Here is a 23118-nt window from a genome sequence, read left to right as displayed (position 1 = left end):
AGTAGGCTTGGTTTGGTGTGTTGTTTGTACTTATGGCATGGAGACGACTCCTACACCTGAAATGACTTAACGGCCTAACAACCAAGGCCGGGACCGACATTTTACTTCCTCATCCGATGGAAGGTTGGAGCAGATGGGAATCGAATCATCCGCTTACAAAGCGGACAGCGTAACCATTCGGCCACGCACTAAAGTGGTCCAATGAACCAAATTTTCAGTTTTGCTTTTTGGGTGTTTTTTAACACCCCTGACTCAAGGCGTTTTAAAAAACACCCAAAAAGCAAAAACTGTAAATTTGGTTTATTGGACCTTTTCAAAAAAAAAAAAACTCCAGACCTGTTCTGTTGTTTTGCAATCAAAAATTTCTAAGTAAAGACGAAAATTATATTTTTGCGAGAAAAAAAAAGTTTTGCGGTGCTGTACATTGTAATTTTATAAAAGTTGAAAATATTTTTAAACGAGTCCAAATATGCTTGATATTATTATCAATGTAGAAATAGTAGTTTATGCAACAAGTTGCAAAAAGAGGATTTTTTCAGCACGAGTCGTACATTTATCCAACGAGGTTCACCGAGTTGGATAAATACGAAGAGTGCTGAAAAAATCAAGTTTTGCAACGAGTTCCATACAACATTTTTTGCAATTTCAAAAGAACTCACATTGAGTGAAATTTTATGTAAAATTTTCATGTATTTTGTCAATAAATCGCTTAAATCAAAAAATGTTGAAAAGTGATACTTTTCGAAACAAGTGCTGAAAAGTTCAACTTTTCAGCACCCATTTGAGTGCTGAAAAGTAGAACTTTTCAGCATTTATTTTGAAAAGTGTTGCTATTCGATTCTGTTATTTTTTGTACAGAAAAGTAGGCTATTTCGTCGTTCAAGAAAAGTAAGTAGTTTCACGACGGAATTGCAAAAAGACAATTTAGATTGTTCTCAGTTGACTGGACTTTTATTTCCATTGAAATTTTGATGTTTTTTTGAAAACATTTTTTTTTCCTTTTTTGGACCAATTTTGAAGTGGGGGGGAGTGGGCGTCATAAACTTCAAAAAGATTCAAAAAAATTAAAAATTAAAAAAAAATCAAAAAAATCAGAGTATTTTGAAGAAAATCTTCAAAAAATAAAAAAAACTTTCCAAAATTGAAAATTAAAAAAAATTAAAAGTTTGTAAAATTAAAAAATAAATAAATTGAAAAATTTAGAAAAAAAAATCAAAACCCTAAAAAAATTAAAAATGAGGAAAAAATTAAAAATTTAAAAATAATATTAAAAAAACATTGGCTTTTCAAATTTTATGATTTGTTTTCCAAATTGAACCCCCCCCCCCCTCCCCCTTCAAAATTGGTCTAAAAAATCAGGAGGCAAAAAAAAATATTTTTCCAAAAAACTTCAAAATTTCCATGAAAATAGAAGTCTAATAAACTGAAAACAATCTAAAATGCAGTTTTCTGTATGATAATCATATGTAGCATGTTTGGGCCCCAAAAACAAGACATTTTAGGTTTTTTTATTCAAAAAATATATTTTATATGTTTTTAAAGTATTAGAAATTTTCAAATCTTTGAAATTTTTTTAAATTTTAAAATTTTTATCTTTGGAAACGTTACAAATAAAAAATAAATAAAACGAGCTTCGAACCCATATCAAGATTTGCTCGATTGTTAGTTGTAATTTGTCGATGGTAGATCGAGAAATTACGATCGAATGATCTCAATGTACCTACTATCGAAAAATTACGACTTACCAATTACAAAAAAAAATGCCATAATTCCATGCCTGCGTCATCAAACCTTTCGAAAATTGGTATCTTGGTAACAATTTTTTTTGTTCATCAGATACCACGAAGAGTCAAAACGACACTCATCAAAAAACCCGATCTCACTCATCTTCAGACGAATCTCATCCATTTCCATAACTGAATGGCTCAAATATTTACGGCTCTTTAAGCTATCTTCTTTCCGTTTTATTTTTCTCTCCCTACTCACAATTCCAACCGGACACCACACATAACAAAACCCCACAGCATAAACCAAGGCATAAACGCACCATCATCGCCATCCATATCTATAATACGAAAACGTCGATCCAGCATAAAATACAATCCGTCGCGGCGACGACAACGATGCGATCACGTGATCGTGCCATGCAACCTGCTGCAGTCCAACTAGCTGCTGCCCTTCTCACAGCTGATTTTCGGCACCGCTACGAGGTTGAGGTTGGTGACGAATGGACTAGAATAAGGTGTGTGTGGAACATGGAATAGAAACCGGTTTGTGCGTGGGGGTTCGTCGCCGGATTCCAGTACTCCAGTTTGAGGCCCTTTACCTGCTGAATTTTTTGAGGAATCGTTTGTTCCACGTCGTATGTTGGAGGGCAAAAATATCGCTGATTCGATTTTGTTTTAAATTCATTGATTAAGCACGTATCAATTAGCCCCAGTACTATTCCAGTTTACTAGAAAGGGGGTGCATTTCCGGTTCAGCGATGCAGCGAGAGAGCCACTGACATTTCAAATCAAAAACATTTCACGGAAAGTTCCCTCGTCCAGCCAGCGCTGATATACCAATTAGCAATCAGGACTAATGATCGCAGCAGGCGCCGTGCCACCACCGCAGATTACAGATGTTTCTTTTGAAAAAGTCCACGCGCTAGGGCAAAAAATGGTCCGAAACTACAAATTGCATCGTAGTAGGCGTCGTGGCACGTGTTGGCATCTTTCATGTTTTCAACTTTTGCAATCGTATCAGCTTACTAAGTTTACCGTAGTGCATGTGTTCATGCCACGTTGTCCATTTAAAAGGAGATGGGTGACCAATTACTAAAGTAGCCTACTACGATTTTGTTGCAATTTCCTAATTTGTGCTCAGATGACTTGTGCCTACAGCTGGACAATTGGGTCAATGCCATCCGTGTGAACCCCCCGTGTGTCCGATAGTGCCCGAAGGATTCGCCCTTCACTTTTCGTCTCAAACTATCAATCGCTTTGTGCGTTATCAAGCAGAAACCTAAGCCTGACCCGAAAATTATGGCCAAGGCAAATGACAAATCCGAGCTGGACTCGTTACAACTAGATTGGAACAACTGGGCTGCCAAATCCAATTACGCTCAATCTACGCGCGCATCCGACGACTTGTGACGTACGTTGGAGACCCTCCTTCTACGCGGCGATCTTGGTGGATGACAAAAAGGTGGAGCAGTCAGCAGTTGTAGACAGTTGGCCGCGTGGCGAATGTCAACCCGCGCCAATTGTGCACTCTGGCAATTTATGATTGAAAACGAAAGTGAAATCGCACTCTCCCTAACGGAGGATGCCAATTTGAATACAGCCTACTGTGCACGCTTGCCGACCTGTCCCCGGCAGTTGCGTTAGGGCAGAGCGCAGCGTCAAGTAAGCGTGCATGGCATAATTCAGAGGTCGCAGCGGCAATTGTCGAGGGAGGCTGGGCTGATGACGATCACTGTCTCTTTCTGTTATCTAATGCCATCGATGCTGACAGTGGTGAGATGATTTTAGGTTGAAACTGGTGAAATTATGGTTGATACTTTTTGTTTGTTTGCTGAAATCGTTGCAAGAAATGGTCATTGATATTGCTTGACTTGAAATTTGTAGGAACCATTGGAAACACATAGCATATAGTGCGATCCGTTTTGCAAAAATCTCAAAGGCCGAGTTTTTTCTTCGGGATTTCAATTTCCCAGAAATGAAGGCATCTTTGAGCGCCACCATTTTAGCAAAATCTATAAAAGTGTAAAGTGTAAAACGAAATTTATACTTTCTATCGTTTTGTACGGTATGTCTACGCATCCTTCCTAACATGTTCCTGTTCACAAAATCCTCTCTGCACTAAACGCAACGCAGTATGTGTTCTCTAATGTATTGCAATTATCACTATATTGACAAGAAAAATGCTTATGGTCGACTCGCTTACCGAAACGGATCCAGCTATGGAACCAGTGACGTCAGATTGCTTTATTTTATTTATTAACAAAATGTGTTTGACAAAAATCGCATGACATTTTTTAAACTCTAACATTTTTCGAGAATTAAACTTTAACACTTTTTTTTTTTCTTTAGTTCTGCTGTAGGATTATTCATTTGTAATTCAAAATTTTTGATAATCTTTCAACTGAGATCAACTAAGATTTTAAGAAAAAATCATTTTTGAGAAATTTTCCAATAAGATGAGAACATGTTTTGAAGGTTTTATTTTATGGATTAACATTGTTCAAAAAAAGATTTGAAAATATTTTTTCAGCTATTCGGAATGATTTGTTTCTAATATAAGGCCGCTACAAATATTTTTCAAAGTTTATGTCAGTTTATGGTTGGAAAAATCAGGGGGCAAAAAAATATTTTCATTAAACTGGAAAATTTCAATGGAAATGGAGCACTTCCATTCGAGCAGTTTTTGCTTTTTTCAATGTACTTCTTATGGAGCGAACTGTCAAAAACTGCTCGACTGCGGGTGCTCCATTGAAGTCTAATCAACTCAAAACAATCTAAAATGCCTTTTTTTGCATTGATAATCAAATTAAGCTTGTTTGGGCTCGTTTAAAAATATTTTTGAACTTTTATGAAATTACAATGTTCAGCACAGCAAAAACAAATCTCACAAAAATAAAAATTTGGTCAATACTAAGAAATTTTGGAAACTTATGATTGCAAAACAACTGGACAGGTGTATAATGCATTTTAAATCACGTTTTCCATTCAAATGTTGAAACCGTGGCCTGTATTTTTTTTTTTACAAAAAACACGCAAAGCATTTTTTTTGTTTGTGATTCGATTATTCGAAGCCCCATACAAAACTGTGGATAATCGAGTCTGGACTGAATAGTTCAAACATTGGTACTTTTGGTCCAATAAAACATTTTTGACTGCTTTTTTTTTGTCTAGGTCGAGAAGAGGGAGGAAACTATTTTAAGCCCAACAGGTTTAAGCCCAACTATCAAAATTTTAAAGACAAAAAAGTTTCACAAAATGCATCATAATCAAGGTTGTTAAGAGGCAGTATTTGTAGATTTTGCTCGGTTTGTTCTAGAGGTCGTATCGAGGTGCTCCAATTTGGATGAAACTTTCAGCGTTTGTTTGTCTATACATGAGATGAACTCATGCCAAATATGAGCCCTCTACGAAAAAGGGAAGTGGGGTAAAACGGGCTTCGAAGTTTGAGGTTCAAAAAACATGAAAAATCCTAAAATTGCTCCCATTTGCGTAAAATTAGATCGATTCTTATTCTCTTAAGTGCATTCGAAAGGTCTTTTAAAGCCCTTTAAAATGAGCTATAGACATTAAATGTTGGTTTGACTTTTTCTAATAGCTTTTGCAAATTACTGCTAAAAATTGATATTTTTAAAACCCCAATATCTTTTTGCAACAGCCTTCAACACCCATACTCCCATAGGTCAAAAGGTAGGTAATTACATGGACTATAAACCTACGGAATTAAATTTTTGGCCAATCGCTGTTTTTCTCATAGATTTACGATTTTTCTAAAACAAACTTTTTTCAACCTTAACTTTTGCCCTGTAGCCCGAAAAGACGGCCCTTTTTGGGCTCGATTTTTACATATTCGAAATCCTCAGGAAATTTCACGTAAGTTTGAAGTAAAGGAGTTGTAAATTTGATTTAAAAAAATGTTATTTAAAATGAATTAAAATAATTTTTAACATTTTGTTCGATTAGAGGTAAAACAGATATTCGCCTACTTGATACAGTATTTGACGTATTGATCACAGGGTAAATAAAATCTAACTTTTTTTTCAAAAATGTTTTTTTTTATTTTTCAAATCAAATTTACAACTCCAGTACTTCAAACTAACGCGAAATTTCCCGAGGATTCCGAATATGTAAAAATCGAGCCAAAAAAGTGCCGTCTTCTTGGGCTCCAGGGCAAAAGTTAAGGTTGAAAAAAGTTTGTTATAGAAAAATCGTAAATCTATGAGAAAAACAGCGATTGGCCAAAAAGTTAATTCCGTAGGCTTATAGTCCATGAAATTCCCTAACTTTTGACCCATGGGAGTATGGGTGTTGGAGGCTGTTGCGAAAAGATATTGAGGTTTTAAAAATATCAATTTTTAACAGTAATTTGCAAAAGTTATGAGAAAAAGTCAAACTAATCTCGGATGTCTATAGCTCATTTTAAAGAGCCTATCGAATGCACTTAAGAGAATTAGAATCGATAAAAATTTTACGCAAATGGAAGCAATTTTATTATTTTTGATTTTTTTTTTTGGACCTCAAATGTCAATGCCCGTTTTACCCCACTTCCCTTTGTCGTAGAGGGCTCATATTTGGCATGAGTTCATCTCATTATAGACAAACAAACGCTGAAAGTTTCATCCAATTCGGAGCACCTCGATACGACCTGTTACACACTGGTGAAAAACTCGCTCTTAATCGAAAAATTCAATTTCAATTCAATTTATTTTGTAAGTAAATAATCAATTTACAATTCCGTATTTCTTATAACCTAATAGAGTTTTGGAGTTCCTTTCAACTATGGTTTACACTATGTCTGCCTGTGTGGATCAATCGGACCGCGCACTGGACTCACAATCCAGAGGTTGCCGGTTCGAATCCCGGGGCGGACGCAAAAAATTCTAAGTGTAAATATAGGTATTCGGTGCCCTCTCCCCGTGCCCATACCTTCACACTTAGGAGACCCGGGAGGCGGAGTCTTGTCGCAAAAAGAACGATACACGCCTGTGGATCCGTTGACGAAACCGCAAGGTTTAAGAGGGCCACATTATAAGGTGTTACGTCGATTCCGCTTTTTTATGGTTTACACTATAATTCATTTTGATGTAATTGGATATTCTAACAATAGATTTGGCAAGAGAAGGAAAAATTAAAAAAAAACCTTCTAGATTTGCTAAGGAAAAGGACAGAAATAGAAAAGCTTAAAACTAAATCACAGTATGTTTTGTTTATTGACGTCGAAAAACTTCGCTGCACAAGGCAGCTTATCCGTTGTAGATGTACTTCATCATCAGCTCACTGAGAGCTTGGAATTGTTCTGCCTTGTTTCGGCAGGCACGAAAGCGCGTGAGCATCTCTCCAGCAAGGGCGAAAAACTCAGGAAGCGTGAAGAGATCATCACCGGTAACATCAGCTTGTCCCGGGGGAGAACCGCCCCCAGAAGCGGCTACTCTAGCGTACGAACCTCCCCAACCGGGAGGGAACGCTGTGTTGGTCGATGGAGCCGCTCCGCCGCCAGCTGCTGCAGCGGTCGAGCTCGAAGTCTTTGGAGGTTGGCGGGACGCTGGCGCTTTCTTCTTCTTGTCCTGCTCCTCGATGTACTTTTTCCGCGCGGCACAGCCACGGAAATTCGCCGTGTGGTTTCCACCACAAATGGCGCACTTGACACGTGCTTTGTGCTGCTGGGCGTTTTCCCCCAGTTGGTCTTTCCGCGGAAGACTGCACCTTTCGGTGAAGTGGGTCTCACCGCACTTTACACACCGGGGTGGGAGATTGCAGTTTCTTGAGCCGTGTCCAAATTTCTGACAGCGGTGGCATTGGGCTGCGTCGGCCGGATTCTTCGTGTAGAATCGCCACGTCACAAAGAAGCCGTCCAGTGCTTTGATCCGCCGTAGGTCCTGGATTTTGACGGACCCGCGATCGAAGTACAGGAGGTACAAGGTGTACGTACCTGTCACCGTAGTCGATTTTGAGAGCACCTTTATCTCTCGAGGCATAACCTTGACGCCCGTCAGGTGTTCTTCCAGGTCGGAGATCGGGCGGTCCGGATATCCCTGAAGGACGATCTTCACTGGGACCTTCTCTGCAGGGTCAAATGTAAAGAATTTGAAGTTTCGCAACTTCAACTTCTTCACCATCAAGTCGAAATGCAGCTTCTTGTGGGTAATCACTTGCACAGAAGTTTTACTAATTTTAAGACAATATTGGAGTCCCTCAAGCAACTCGTCAACATCGTCAGCCAACGTATCCAAAACAAAAATTGGAGGTGGACGTCGTTCCTTCGGAGAGTTACCATTTTTCTGCTTTCCTTGCTTGCGCGCAAGTTCATCTTCGTCATCGTCGTCGCCAGCACTGCTGCTGTCACTGGCGGTGTTGTTTTCTTCTCCACTCAGCATCTCAAATTCGTTGCTGGTGGGAACGTTGGAAGTGGTTGTTGTCGTGGTGCTTGTGGACGGCTGCTGCTGCTGCTGCTGGCCGGAAGTGCTTCCGGATGCCCGGGTCGATTGTCTCGTCCGTACAGGGGACTCACGCGGACGGTATGACACGTGTAAAAATGAAGGATCGGTGACGTCACCGGGCACGCTCCCGTGCGCGATGGCGGTCGATGCGGCATTGGTGTGTTTACCTTTCTGCACTCTGCCGGTAGATGAACTTCGCGGGTTTTTCGAGGCCGCACTCGAACTGCCTCGGCCACGGCTGGCCCTTGGCATGCTGGAGGAGCAAACTCGCGGGTAATCACGGTAAATTACGGCGATAAAATCGAAAAGTCTGAAGAGCTCCGAACACTTGACTGTTGCTGGCTGGTGTTGCCAGTCCCGATGATAATCGAAAAATTATCGTCGATAATATTATCGTTATATCAGCGATAATCTTATCGCCGATAATGGGACCATCCATAAACCACGTGGACACTTTTTTTAGAATCTGTACCGTATTTTTTCGAAAATACTCAAATTTTCAATATTTGCAATATGGGTATCGAACGAATTTAAATTTTGTATGCTTTTTTACTTTATTAGAGTTTTTTTTTCAAAAACTGAAATTTTCAAAAAATATCGTATTGATACCCATATTGCATATTTTGAAAAATTGGGTACTTTCGAAAAAATACCGTATTGCGATTTGTTTTTGTATTTTTAAAAAAATATATATAAGTGTGAAATAGCATACACAATTTCGCTTCGTTTGATACCCATACTACCGTTCTACGCATAATTGTCCCATGTCATTTTTGGTCGATTCTGACTTTTTGTCAATTTTAATTTTAATTTGACGTTTACTTTTCGAAAAACACATAAAATCTATTACTTTGTTCGGAAACTCATTGAAAACAACACCAAGTCTGTTTGTCCCATCGTTGTACTTCTACGCATAATTGTCCCACCAAGTATTTTCTTTCGCGAAATTACCAGTTTTACGAAGTATTGTGTCTTGTTTATCTAATGTATAGCAAGAGGATTACAAATAAGAGTGCTAAACTGCTAACTGGGATGATTAGGGACTTATGGGGGACCCACGGGACAATTCTGCGTAGAAACACAAAAAACGGTCGTTGCACTTTTTTGAACATGGGACAGTTATGCGTAGAACGGCAGCATATTGCAAAATTTGAGTACATTCGAAAAAATACGGTGTGAACAATTTTGAGTGCTTATTTTGCTTTGAAACTTATACCAGATTTTCTAAAATTATATTCTTAGTGAAAGCTTTGCAAATTTAACATAATATGGTTGAATTAATCGATTTTAGAAAGATTTGAAAAATGAGTTATGTATATTATCGGCGATAAGATAATCGCCGATAGAATTATCGAAATAACGATAACGATAGAACTTTGATGGTTGAATGCTGGGTTGTCCATCTAGATAAGGATTTTGTTTTTAATTCTGTTATCTTTTGTGTAATTTCAGCGAGGAATTTATTTACGCCAGGTTAAGCCTAAATATCAATAAAATTTTATTAGAAATTCTTCGAATTTCACTTGTAAAATTCAATTGCCCTACTACCATAAAAATGTTCCACCCAATATCAATATCAATTACAACCCAAAGACAAGTGCATCTTTACATCAAGTATCAATTTCAGCTTTCATAAAATAACAATCCCTTTTGCCTCCTTCATGCGTCATTAAGTGGCGAATCCATCGTATTGCTGCCGGCTAATCCCATCGCGCCGAGAATCCACCGGCTGATTGTTATAATCCCGAAGCTCCTCGACTTGTTCAACCAACCGGCGCAGAAGATAGTGACTGAGTGAGAAAGTAAATATACATACACAACACCCTTACAATTCCCTCCAGACCTTAACAGTCCCGATAAGCTCGGCCCGGTGGCGTGATAGTGTCAAAACTCTACTGGGGATGACGGCGTTACGACGGAGGAGCAGAGATATTAAGAATTGAAATTGCAAACATCCCAAGAGGAAGGAAGAAAGAAAGCGCGCACTCAAAACTCGATCGCTTTGTCTGCTTATCAGGTTACCCCGCAATGATTGACTGTATCAATGTTCCGTTGGCACCTCTCGCGTGTCCAATTTCACTTGCTAACATTTAAAATTTTCGACCATCGAACTGCAATCGAGCGTGAAAAGAGCACCAAATTGAGCGCATTCAGGGCAGTGATATTGTTGAAAAGCCACCCCGGGAAGTTTTGCGGTTGTCCGTGGTGGAGAGTTTATTTGTCTGCACTGACTCCGGCAGACATCGATTATGCACGATGACAGCCCAACATCCGAGCCCGGATATCGGATATTAAATGTGTTGCTTAAAACAAGTACCTTACAAATATATAATATTAAGAAGAAGTAAAGAGACTTGGTTATCCATACCCCGATCAATCCTAATCCGACTCGCTCTCGCTCTCCGACTGGAAGTCGCCGACGTTGATGTTGAACTTGTACTCCTGGTCGCAGCCCAGGTACGAGTCGCTCATGTAGTACAGCGTGTAGTCGTGGTGGCCCGGGCTGGGCGCCACAAAGTCCAGCTTGACCTTGGCCTTCTGCTGGAGCGTCAGCCGCTTGATCGAGAGCAGCGAGTTCGTCTTCGGGTCGCCGATCACCACCCACCAGCCCTCCTCGCGTTTCTGAAAAAAAGAGAGAAGAGGAAATTGAAGCAAATATTTACAAAGACAAAAAATATCGTCAATTTATCCAAAACAACAGAATATCGGAGCACCTCATAGCATGGTGCTCCCAACGATTCTTTGCCCTAAAAAACAGAAACTCTTTGCTCAAACTCAATCCAATTCAATGAATCATCTTTGTGGTTAACTTTACGCAGTTGGCCTGGCCGTTTAGAAAAGAAGCATGTTGGAAGTAATCGTCCCACCATTCTACAGAATGCTTCCGAAAGGATAGCTGCGTTAGGGGGTTAAGGTTAAATAAGATCCAAAACAACAGAAGGTAAAAATTTAAAATCCCAATATTTAAAAACTTTAGCATTTAAAATTCAAACAATTAACCTAGAGCAATTCTCTCCGAAATCGGTCATTTTTCTTCAATTTAATTTTTTGTATTTTTTAATCCGACTGAAACTTTTTTTGGTGCCTTCGGTATGCCCAAAGAAGCCATTTTGCATCATTAGTTTGCCCACATAATTTTCCATACAAATTTGGCAGCTGTCCATACAAAAATGATGTATGAACATTCAAAAATCTGTATCTTTTGAAGCAATTTTTTGATCGATTTGGTGTCTTCGACAAAGTATGGATATAGACTACACTGAAAAAAAATGATACACGGTAAAAAAAAATTTGGTGATTTTTAATTTAACTTTTTGTCACTAAAACTTGATTTGCAAAAAAAAAACACTATTTTTATTTTATTTTTTTTATATGGTTTAAAGGACATCAACTGCCCACTTTTCAGAAATTTCCAGGTTGTTCAAAAAATCTTTGACCGAGTTATGAATTTTTTAAATCAATACTGATTTTTTTCTAAAAATCGAAATATTGGTCACAAAAATTTGTCCACTCCATTTTTCGATGTAAAATCAAATTTGCAATCATAAAGTACTTTAGTAAAATTTTATAAAGTGCACCGTTTTCAAGTTAAAGCCATTTTTAGGTAACTTTTTTGAAAATAGTCGCAGTTTTTCATTTTTTAAAATTAGTACACATGTTTGCCCACTTCTAAAAAAAATATTTTTTAAAAGCTGAGAAAATTCTCTATATTTTGCTTTTTTGAACTTTGTTGATACGACCCCTAGTTGCTGAGATATTGCCATGCAAAGGTTTGAAAACAGGAAAATTGTTTTTTTCTAAGTCTCACCCAAACAACCCACAATTTTCTAATGTCGATATTTCAGCAACTAATGGTCTTACTTCCAATGTTAAAATATGAAACATTCGTGAAATTTTCCGATCTTTTCGAAAAAAATATTTTCAAAATTTTTAAACCAGGACTAACAATTAAAAAGGTCGTAATATTGAATGTTTGTGAAAAAATTCCATCAAAAGATACAGATTTTGAATTTTCATACATCATTTTTGTATGGACAGCTGCCAAATTTGTATGGAAAATTATACGGACTAACTAATTATGCAAAATGGCTTCTTTGGACATGTCGAAGGCACCAAAAAAGTATCAGTCGGATTAAAAAATACAAAAAAACGAATGACCGACATCTGAGAGAACTGCTCCTAAGAAATTTAAAAATTTTAAAATCCTAGAGTTTTTTAGAAGGTCCTATAAACAAATTTTTATTTTTTTTATTTTTGGGTGTTTGTTTATACCCCTGACTCAAGGCGGTTTCAAAACACCTAAAATGCAAATAAAATTAAAAAATTTAAATTAAATTCTAATTAATCCAATAACTTCTACATTTTTTATAAGCTTCACAAATTTAATAAAAAAAATTAAACTTAAAACAAACTCCCAAATTTAAAAATTTTAGAAATTAAAATCAAAACAATAAATTAAGCATTGAAATTTTTTAAGCATTTTAATAAGTTCAATAATTTCTTAATTTAAAAAAAAAATAAATTCTTTTGCATTTGGATTTTCAGTTAGATATGATTGTCAAACTCTAAATATGTAGATCAAAAATAAAAAAATCCAAATGCAAAAGAATTTAAAAAAAAAAACAATTTATTTTAAATTAAGAAACTATTGAACTTTGTTAAAATGCTTGACATTTTTGCAATGCATGAATTATTCTGGAGTTTTTTTAAAAGGTCCAAAAAACCAAAGTTCTAGTTTTTGCTTTTTGGGTGTTTTTGAAACCGCCTTGAGTCAAGGGTATTAAAAAACACCCAAAAAGCAAAAACTGAAAATTTGGTTTATTGTACCTTTTCAAAATAAAATCCAGTATTGTTTTAATTTTAATTTCAAGTATTTTTGTGAGTTTTTTAAAAACATTTTTTTACATATTTAAACTTTTTTTAAAGTTTTTATTAATTTCTAAAATTACTAAATCTTATAAAAATTGTAAAATAATTAACTAGTAAAAAAATAAGGTTCTAAAATTTATGAATTTATAATCAAAAAAAAAACTCTACATTACAAGAAAAAGCTTTAAACTTTAAGAAATAGCCACTGAATCCGGTTTGTAAATGCGGCCCCGATACTCTTCATAAGTCATCGGAAAAATTAACGACAACTGCCCCACCATCCTCAGCAATTTGCTCTAAATTTGGTCAGGGGGTGTCCACAAATTGCGTATTTTTCAAAACGTCCATATTATTGCCCCACCCTCCTTAAAGAGCTGGGCATGCTAGTGCTTTTTACTAAACTTTAAAAATTCAAAAATATAAAAAAATAAAAATGTAAAATTTCTTACAGGTTTCAAAATTCTAAAATTCATAAACTTAAAAATTTAAAAAATCTCAAATTAATTTATAACTAGAAATTTTTAAATGGTAAGATTTTTTTTTTGTTTATTTTTTTTATTTTTTTGAATCCTTGACATTTTTGTTATTCTTGAAATGCAACTTTGTTTAATTCTTAATTTTTTAAATTTAATTGAAAAACAATGTTATTTTTTTGTAGATATTTGATATATTAACGTTTTAGATTTAAAAAAAAAATGAAGTTTATTTTTTCCAATTTCTAAAATCAGTTATTCTGATTTATGATTTTTTTTAATGTAAAATCATTTATTTTAGATTTTTTTGTTTTTTTAAGGTTCTTAAATTTATGATCTTAAATGTGAAATTTTAAATTCTTTAAACATTTAAAATTCAAAAACAAAAAAAAACACAAATGAAAAAAAATGGAAACTCACTAGTTTAAACATAAAAAATCGATAACTTAAAATTTTAAAATTCCGGATTCATTTTATGGTTTGGAATTTTAAAAAGCTTTTTTATTTCAAATGCTCAACATTTTTTAAAATCTTGAATGTAACCTCTCAATTAAAAAAAAATGTTTTTTTTTATAATTCAATAAATATTTTTTTGAGATTTACAATTTTAAAAAATTGTTTAATTAATTTTCCATATGTTTTTTTTATTTATCAAGTTCAACCATTTTTAATTTTCAGAAATTTCGTTTCGTTTCGTTTTCGTTTTACGGAGCAAGGTGGGGGACGCGGCCTCAAGTCAGTCCAAGTCCGGTTTCTTGTGGAAAAAAGGGTAGTGGCCGAACTAGTATTGCATACCAAATGAACACCACCGGAAGATATAGGGGATCGGGAGGGGGGAGGTGAAAGAAAATTAGTGTTGATGTGAGTAGTAAGAACTTGGATGATTTGAGCAGTTACGGTAATCTAAGTTTAACACTGAATAAAGAAAATCTGAAATTGTGATTCAAAGTAAGAAGGCCCGGAATAAATTAAATTATTAGTTAATTAAATAAGAAAATGTAACTAATCGGAGATCTATACAAAAGAAACCTATGATGTATTCCAAATTTAAAGGAAATAAAAAATACTAGAGAAAAAAAGATGAAAACTAACTGCCGACCTGTCACGTCTGTCAATAGCCTTGTCGTACATTACAACTAGAAACAGATCTGCCAATGAAATCAACTTCGTTCAAATCAACTAATCATTTAAGTCCAATTATTCATCTACGGAAAACTATCTAACTTCAATCAACAACCTAAACTAAACTGTCTGAAAGTAAATTTAATCTCAATTCCCCGAATGTTTTATTATAACGCCAAATAAGGTAAAGGATCTTGTTTTTAAACCAGTCTTGCCGCTTCCAAAAACCAATAAACATAAATGAACAGTTCATAAGTTGAACACTAGTAATTAAGACGACTATTTCATGCCATTCATTTCATTAGGGCATAGAGCTTTGCAAACAAGAGTGCATCTCTATTATACCTTATGTAAACTGTTATTTGAGTGAAGGAGACACACTCCTGTTCACAAAACCCATGCGCCCTTTTGAAATGTTAGGCTCCATTTGATCGTCAAGGCTCCAGTAGACCCTCGATTCGCAACAATGGTAGATACAACCATAATCCGAAAACCGTTAGTTCAACAGATTAACGAATTTTGTCCGATATCATCGCACTATTGATTGACCGAGACTCTATGGAAATTTTGACATATCAAAATGCTACGTAATAATATTTTTTTTTAAATAAATTTCAAAATCTATTCTATCCTACAATGCCTAGAAGAGGCCTCTGTTTCTGTTGTGAGTAAGCACTGGTTTCAGAGTTCATTTTTCAATTTACAAGGGGTGGGAGACGACTAATTTGCTTCATGAACTCCTACTCGGCCTTGGGACCACCTCTTAAGACACTGATGGCTCCTAGCTAGGAATTAAACCTAGACACAGCGTCGAGGCCCGCTTCGCATGGCAAAAATGTTGGCTGGGGGGAAGTGATATTATCACGAAATTTTATTTTAAAGCCAACATTGCTAACGGCGTCGAGGTCCTTACTCATGCCCAAGGCATTTTTAATTTTCAGAAACTTAAAAAAAGTTAAATTTAGAAAAAATATGTTACGAATTAGGATTTCTGATTTTTTGGCATTTTAAAAAATTTCTCAATCGTCGGTCGTAATTTGTCGATGGTGTATCGATAAATTACGATCGAATGATCTCAATCTGACAACCTACGACTTACCATCGACAAAACTAGTCTTACCGTTGGCATGAATCATGAGCATGAGCATGAGCATGAGCATGAGAGAGGCTCTTACCGTTGGCATGAATCATGAGCATGAGCATGAGCATGAGCATGAGAGAGGCTCTTACCGTTGGCATGAATCATGTGTCGAGAAATTATCAATAATCAATAAACAATAATCACCACACTAAAAGTTCATATGAAAAGTGATATGAAATTCAAACGGTATTAGATGTACGTTACCAAATGAATATTGTCACCGCCATATTGGCCGCCGTCTTGATTTTGGGGTAATATTTGATCTCAACGATTTAAAATAATACAACGAAAAAATGAATTTGATTTTAAATTAAACATTTTAGTTTTAAAGTTTTGATGTTAAGTCCTCTTTTGTTTTGTTGAGAAATCGTATGTCATGTTACTGCAATCTTGGAATCGCCGCAAATTAGATTTTCCGAGCGCTGCATCCACGGCAGTTGCTGGTATGGTTAACACCACAGTTTACGCACTTGATGCGCGATTTGGTTTGCTCGGCGTTTTCCTCCAACCCCAAGTTGTTCGGACTAACAAAGTTTTCATAAAATCCAAAGCTATCAGATTTATCATTGCCAGAAGGAGTCTTTACGTGGTTTTAAAAAATTAATGAATCGAAAAAATTTCATCTCATTCTTACTAAACCAAATTGACATTCAACTGTAACCTGCATCAAAAAATAATCTATTCATAGGTCGTCAATCACCTAAACAAGCCACCCGGACATAACCCATTATCAGCTTCAGAAAATCTGCGGAATTGTTATCAACCATGAAAGCTTTAATATTTACGAACAAAAACTACAAAAATAAAACGAACGAGCTAGCGCGCGCCTCGCCGATTGTTTGCCAGAACGCTAGAACTTGGTGCCGAATCCGTCTGCCGCCCGCCGATGATGATAACGGGATTGGACCTGCCTCGTGCCAATCAAAAGTCCTGTTTACAAACAAGCTCGAATCCAGCGCGCAAAAACAGCAAAAAAAAAATCCCCACAATCGCCGAGTTTGAGTAGGAGTGAAGGTTTTCCCGGCCATCGTCCAGTGGAAACTTACCTGTGGGAAGAACGGCGCAATGACCGGTCCGGTGACGTCATCCTCCCGCTCCAGGTTGACCACCACGTTGACGGACGAGCCCGAGTGGATGCGGTCCTTGTCGACGACCTCGAACGTCATCTCGATGTTGGGGTAGCGGTTGCAGAACCGTGCCACGTCCGACATTTGCTGATCGTTGAGCTGCAGCAGCCGGATGCGGTCCTCGTCGTCCAGCTCCATGATGTCGAACACGGTTTCGATGTTCTTCTCCTGGCAGCGCTTCACAATGTCGGCGTTAAAGTGCGGCAGCTGCTTCAGGTACGAGTCCTTGCTCCACATGGCCTGCGTCACCATCTGGGCGAGCTCCATGGCGGCGACGGCCGGCGAGAGCCACCCGTTCGAGCTGAGCACGTCCACGCAGGCCTGGATGAGGCGGATCGCCTTGCCGAGGATCTGCTCGGTGTCGCCCTGGAGTTCGGCGCCGAGCTGGAGGCGGGAGAGGTGCGCCTGCAGCAGCAGGTTCGTCTTGATGTGGGGGTCGTTGTATCTGAATTGGGAGGGTGGTTAGACATGATGTTCTTAAAACAGATTGATATTCAAGAACTTACTTGGGAGCGGTTCCGTTCGGACCGGTCAGCTTGTTCGGCAACCGCGCGGCCAAACTCTTCAGAATGTTGTCCTCGTGGTGACGCACGACCACGTCCTCGTACTCGGCCGCCGACGAGATGATCTCCAGCAGGCCGCGGATCTTGGTCTTGGCGTTCAGCGACAAGCTGAACAGCTCGATCGTGGTGTAGTTGATGTAGTAGTACGCCGCGATCATGCCCAGATTCAGCGGCAGCGTGTCCATCTCGTCCTCCACGCTGATGCACTTGGACTGCTCCAGGTCGGAGAGGGTCGACTCGACCAGTTCGGACAGGTGATCGGACAGGTGTCGGTGGGTGACGCCCTGCAGGTTGTAGTAGTTGGGGTTCTGGGTGAGCCGCCGGTACAGGAACGTCCAGGTAAGGTAATCAACGGCGTCCTGTTTGTTTTCGATGGTTTTGGTGACGATCTCCGCGTTGAAGTGATCGTGCATACGATGATCTAGATGGCTTTCCACCGGTAGACTTTCGTTGAGGAACTTTTTGAAGAAATCCTTTTTGGAGCTCTGACACATCAGCACGCACTTGGCGTCGTCATCCTCCAGCGGACGATTGGCCCGTCCCACCATCTGCATGACATCCGTAACAGGGTAGTCGTCGTACGAGTGACTCTTACCGTTGTAGAACTGCGTGTCCATGATGACCACCAGGTAGGCGGAAATGTTCAAACCCCAGCACAGATCCCGCGTGACGACGGCAATCTGCACCGCCCCGGAATCGAACAACTGCTCCACGATGCGATGATCTGACGCCGTCAGGCCTTCGTGGATGTACGCAACCCCTTGCGAGAGGGTCTCCTTCAGCGTTTTATCCGTCATGCGATCCAGGAACGGCTTAATGTCCTCCTCTTCGGCGTGGAAGAACCGATTCGGTTGAGCTTCTGCCGCGCAGTACGTCAAAATATCAATCGCCGTCAATCGAGCCAACTTCCGCGAGCTCACAAACACAATCACCGGTTTGTGCGGACTGAACTTGGTTACGGCGTTGTACACCGGCTTCGACATGGCCGCAATGCGGGACGCGTTGTGCGTAATGTTGAATCCCTGCACGTGCAGTTCCAGCGGGATTGGCCGCACGCTCGGGTGGAAGTTGAAGGTCGCATTCGCGTTACAACCCAGCCATTGAGCTACGTCCCGGGCGTCCGACAGCGATGCCGACAGGGCGATGATCCGAATCTGCTTCTCAATCTGGGACGAAATGTACCGCATACGGGAGCAGACGACCTCCAACACAGGTCCTTCCTCACCACCAATCAGCTGCAGCTCGTCCACAATAAACAGCTGGATGTTCTGGACGTTCTTCCTCTGCTTCCAACGCCGAGACAAAATGTCCCACTTGTCTGCCGTGGTCACGATGATCTGTCCCTTGGCAATCAGCTTCAAGTCCGTTCCGGTTTCCCCCGTCAACTTGACCACCTTGCAGCCCAAGTTCTGGCCAAACTTCTGGTGCCAATCCATGAAGATCAGCTCGGCCAGCGCGTCCCTCGAGACCAAATAGACAACCCGACCGTGCGGATTCTGCTGCAACATTCGCAGCACGGCAAACTCCGCGATCGTCGTCTTGCCCGACCCGGTTGGCGCACCCACAAACACATTGTCCTCGCTGTTGTACACCGCGTTGAAGACCTGCGTCTGGATCGGGTTAAACTGCGGGAACCGGTCCGCGTACAGCTCTTCGAAGCGTGGCTCGCGCAGCGCACTGATCGGCAGCGGCTGCAAATCGAGCAGCTCCGTCGGCGGCAGGTTCTTCTCCGGTAGAATCAGGTGGCGGAACGAAACCGGCAGTTGCGTCTCGGCGCCAATCCACCGGTCGGACACGATGCGCAGGAAGTACTGCGGTGGCAACGGTTCAAACACCGGCACGAAGAACTTCACCAGGTGGTCGTCCTGGCAGTACTTGTACTTGAGCAGGAAGTACTCGTGGTGCAGGATCACCTCGGAGTCGACGTCCTCAACCAAAATCCAGAACGCCTCCGACTGGCCGTGAACCTTCTCGTCCCACTGGAAGTCCGGCGTGATGGTCAACTCGACGCGCAGCGTAGACCGAGTAATCGGTTGAATGTGCGTGGACAGCTCCAGCTTCGGGAACTGGTGCACGTACTTGTAGATGGTCTTGCCCAGCTTCGGCACGCGAATCAACTCTCCGATCTCGTTCGCCTCCAGATCGTACAGCCGCTCCCACGGGAAGTTCTTCTTCTCGATCTTCTTCACGATCTCCTCGGGCATCTTGCGGAACTGACGCAACGGGGACATGCTCTGCCACATGCGCCGATCGATCATCTTGCACAGCGTGAGGCACTTGTCCGCCAGTTGGGCCCACTCCCGGTGCAGGACAATCTCGAAGATGGCACGCAGCAGACGGGACGCGGACTGGGTCACGTACACCATGTCGGCCATCAGGGCGAAGCCCTCGAGCTTCAGCTGGGAGATGTAGGCTTGCAGGAGGACGTTGACCTTGGCGCTGGGTTCCTCCATGCTTTCCTTGATCGGGATCGGGACGCGCTCCATCAGCTTTTGCAGCTCGAGTTTCTCCTCCTCGCGAACTGTGATGTTGCGGAACTCGCCGGACAGGGAAAACACGCGGAACAGTTCAATCTCGCTGAGGGTTGGCTTGAGCAGCTGATTGTACGTGAGCATGGTGTCGTGCGTGCAGTAGTAGTGGGAGGCGATTCGACCGATTTCGGTGACCTGGAAGTGACCGCTTTTGCGGTCGTACTTGATGAGGCCACTCTTCTCGAGGTGCAGAGCTGCGGTGTGGACCAGATTGGCGCGGAAGTGCTCCAGCAGTGGGTCCTCCTTGATGGCGTCGTACGACACGCCGTACAGCGTCGGTTGGCGGAGCATCCGGATGTACAGGTACGTGTACCCGAGCCAGGTGACGGCGTCCTTGACGTTCTGGATCGTACCGAGCACGATTTCGGCGTTCAACATGTCGGGCATTTTGGAGATGAGTTGCGACTCGATGGGGAGTTGTTGGTTCAGCAGCGACAGGTAGAACTGCAGCTCGCTATGGTTGGTGATGAGGATTCCCTCGCCTTTTGTGTCGTACTGGGGACGACCCGCACGACCCAACATCTGCAGCACGTCCAACGCGCCCAACTCGACCCAGCGTCCCTTTTCCGGGTTGTAAACCTGCGTTCCCTTGATGATGACGGTGTGCGCCGGGAGATTCACACCCCACGCAAGAGTGGCCGTCGAAACCAGCACCTGAATGTGCCGATCGGCGAACAGATCTTCAACCAGCGTACGATCAACTCGCGTCATCCCGGCGTGATGGATCGCAAACCCGTACGGAAGCAAGTCCTTCAGCTCACCGTTCTTCACCTGCTCCGCTTCGGAGCGCAACACCTCCATACTGGCGGAACCTTCCCGCAAGAAGCTCCCGAGCGTGTCCTTCTCCAGGCACATGTCCCGGATGGCGCGCGCCGTCTTCCCCGTTTCCTTGCGCGAGTGCACAAACACCAGCACCTGGTTCTTGCCGGCGTGTTCCATCACCTTCTCGTACACGATGTCGTTCATGACCTGGAACCGCTTGAGCGCCTTCTTCTCCGTCACGCCAATGTACTGCTGCTCCAGGGCGACCGGCCGGTAGCTGTTGTCAAAGTAGAACAGACCGGTTTCTGGTCGCACTCGCAGGAACGTCGCCACGTCTTGGTAGTTTGGAAGGGTGGCGGACAGTCCAACCAGGCGGACATCTTCCTGGGTGGTTTCAATGTTACGGATCGTTCGTGCGACCAGCGATTCCAGCACCGGACCACGCTCGTCGTGCAGCAGATGGATTTCGTCGATGATGACCAACCGAACCAGCTGGGTGTACGTTTTTTCGCCGCCCTTTCTCGTGATGATGTCCCACTTTTCCGGCGTGCACACGATGACCTGCGTGGCGGCAATCTGCTCCCGACTCAGCTGGTGATCTCCGGTCAACTCGGACACGGTCAGATTGTACGTGGCGAGGCGTTTGCCAAAGTTGCCGACCATTTCCTGTACGAGCGACCGCATCGGCGCAATGTAGATGATCTTGAACTCGTCCACGTTGATCGTTCCGTCGTCGTTGATGTGCTTGCCGATCTCGCGCATCATGGTGAGCAGGGCCACGTTCGTTTTACCGGCACCGGTCGGGGCGCACAGCAGTAGATTCTCATCGCTCTCGAGGGCCGTCTTGTACAGACGACTCTGGATTCGGTTGAGCGTTTTGAAGCCGGCGAACACGGGCTGCACGTACTTGGGCAGCTTCTCGATGACCATCAGTTCCTCTTCCTCTTCGAAGGGTTTCGGCTTCAACGCCGGCACGTGCACTTCTTCGTAACCTTTGCGCTGTTTGCGGAAACTTCCGTCGGGCAGCTGGCACCGTTTGTTGGCCATCAGGTGGGAGCCTTGGGTGAACGCGAGTTCGTCCAATTCCAGCACAGTTCGACTGCCAGGAATTTGTCCACCGATGCCCTCCATATTGTCGTCGTCCTGTTCCTTCCGACGGCGTTGCATCTTGCTCTTTTCACTATCGTAATCATCCACCTCCTGCTTGCCCGTGTCCAGTTGGCGCAAAATCTTCGCCAGAAACGGATCAGCCTTCATCTTTTCGCGAATCTTGACCCGTTCGCTTTCGCTCTGCGACGAAGCCAGCATCGTACAGTACAGAATCATCTGCCGGTTCTTCTTGATCAACTTGAGGAAATCGAAACAGTCAAACCCAAGCAGATTGACCAGCTGACTCTCGCACTCCCGGTCGTCGGCAGCACTCTTGAAGATGTTCATCACCTCCGCAGCCTTCGCCTGGGACATGACCGAATCGTTGTAATACTTTCGAAGTGATCGCTGCAACCAATAAGCGTCAATGTCCCGCGGGTCGAGTGCCTTCTCCTTCTTGCCTTCCTCGTTTCCACCGAGGTTTTCCGCGTGCAACATTCCGTCGTCACGCGCCTCCTCCCCCTCGTCCAACACGTCATCGTCCCGGATCTCTCCGTACTTATCCTCGTCGCTCTCCTCCTCCGACTCTTCAAACTGCACATTTATCCCGTACGTTTCATCAATATGCTCGTCGGTGGTCACCCCAGCTCCCGCCCCCGCAGCGACAGCCGAATCCGTCCCAAAGTCGGTAATCTTCTTCCCCAAATTAACCAACAACGCGAACCGCTCATCCGTGACCGTCCCGAGCAACCCATCAATCTCGCGCTTCCTTTCGCGATCCTTCAGCTTATCATTCTTCAGCACCGCCAAAATCTCATCGGCCGCCCCGCACAAAATATCCCTCGGTTGATCTCCAATCGCTTCCTGAATAAAACTGAGTAACACCTCATAAGTCTGCCGCGTTTCCTGCGTCTTCGGCCGATACACAATCCCGACCATCTCATCAATCCCCTCCGACAGCAGCGTCGCGCCCTTCATGCTGTTAAAATCGTACTGCGCCTCGTCTCGCTTCTGCCGCTTGGCCTTCCGCTCCTCCGTCTTTTCCGGCTTGGTCCGCTGGTGCCGATCGCCCATCTTAGTCCCGTCCAACTTGCCCACCAGCGACAACACCTCCCCGGTAGCTTCATCCCGCCGCGGACGCTCAATCAACCGCACATCCGCCTGCAGCACCAAGTTCGAGTTCTGCAAAAACAAACCAACAAGCCTGTTGTAAACAAAACGTTTTCGCTGCGTTGTCTCGCTCGACCATCTTGAAAATTTAGGCTGCGGCGCAAGGTCGC

The 23118-nt window shown here is 42.0% G+C and overlaps 1 protein-coding gene across 2 annotated transcripts in view; it reads right to left on the bottom strand.

The window, feature by feature from the left end:
* The window catches only part of LOC6046232 (putative U5 small nuclear ribonucleoprotein 200 kDa helicase), a 29384-nt gene that overhangs the window by 6070 nt on the left and 196 nt on the right, over positions 1-23118 (bottom strand). Inside the window, exons 2-4 of one of the 2 annotated variants that reach the window (XM_038259605.1) lie at positions 17400-23020; positions 16813-17338; positions 10530-10783 (exon numbers count right to left, since the gene is read on the bottom strand). In XM_038259605.1, coding sequence (XP_038115533.1) covers positions 10541-10783; positions 16813-17338; positions 17400-23020 — 6390 coding nt within the window. In that variant the 3' untranslated portion in view covers positions 10530-10540. Of the gene's footprint in view, positions 1-10349; positions 10784-16812; positions 17339-17399; positions 23021-23118 lie in introns of those variants that run through there. The other variant, XM_001863425.2, reaches the window with a different exon arrangement.

Source organism: Culex quinquefasciatus, chromosome 3, assembly GCF_015732765.1.
Source record: "Culex quinquefasciatus strain JHB chromosome 3, VPISU_Cqui_1.0_pri_paternal, whole genome shotgun sequence".
NCBI lineage: Eukaryota > Metazoa > Arthropoda > Insecta > Diptera > Culicidae > Culex > Culex quinquefasciatus.
The sequence above is the reverse complement of the archived record's forward strand: the minus strand, read 5'-3'. Positions and strand labels throughout refer to the sequence as shown.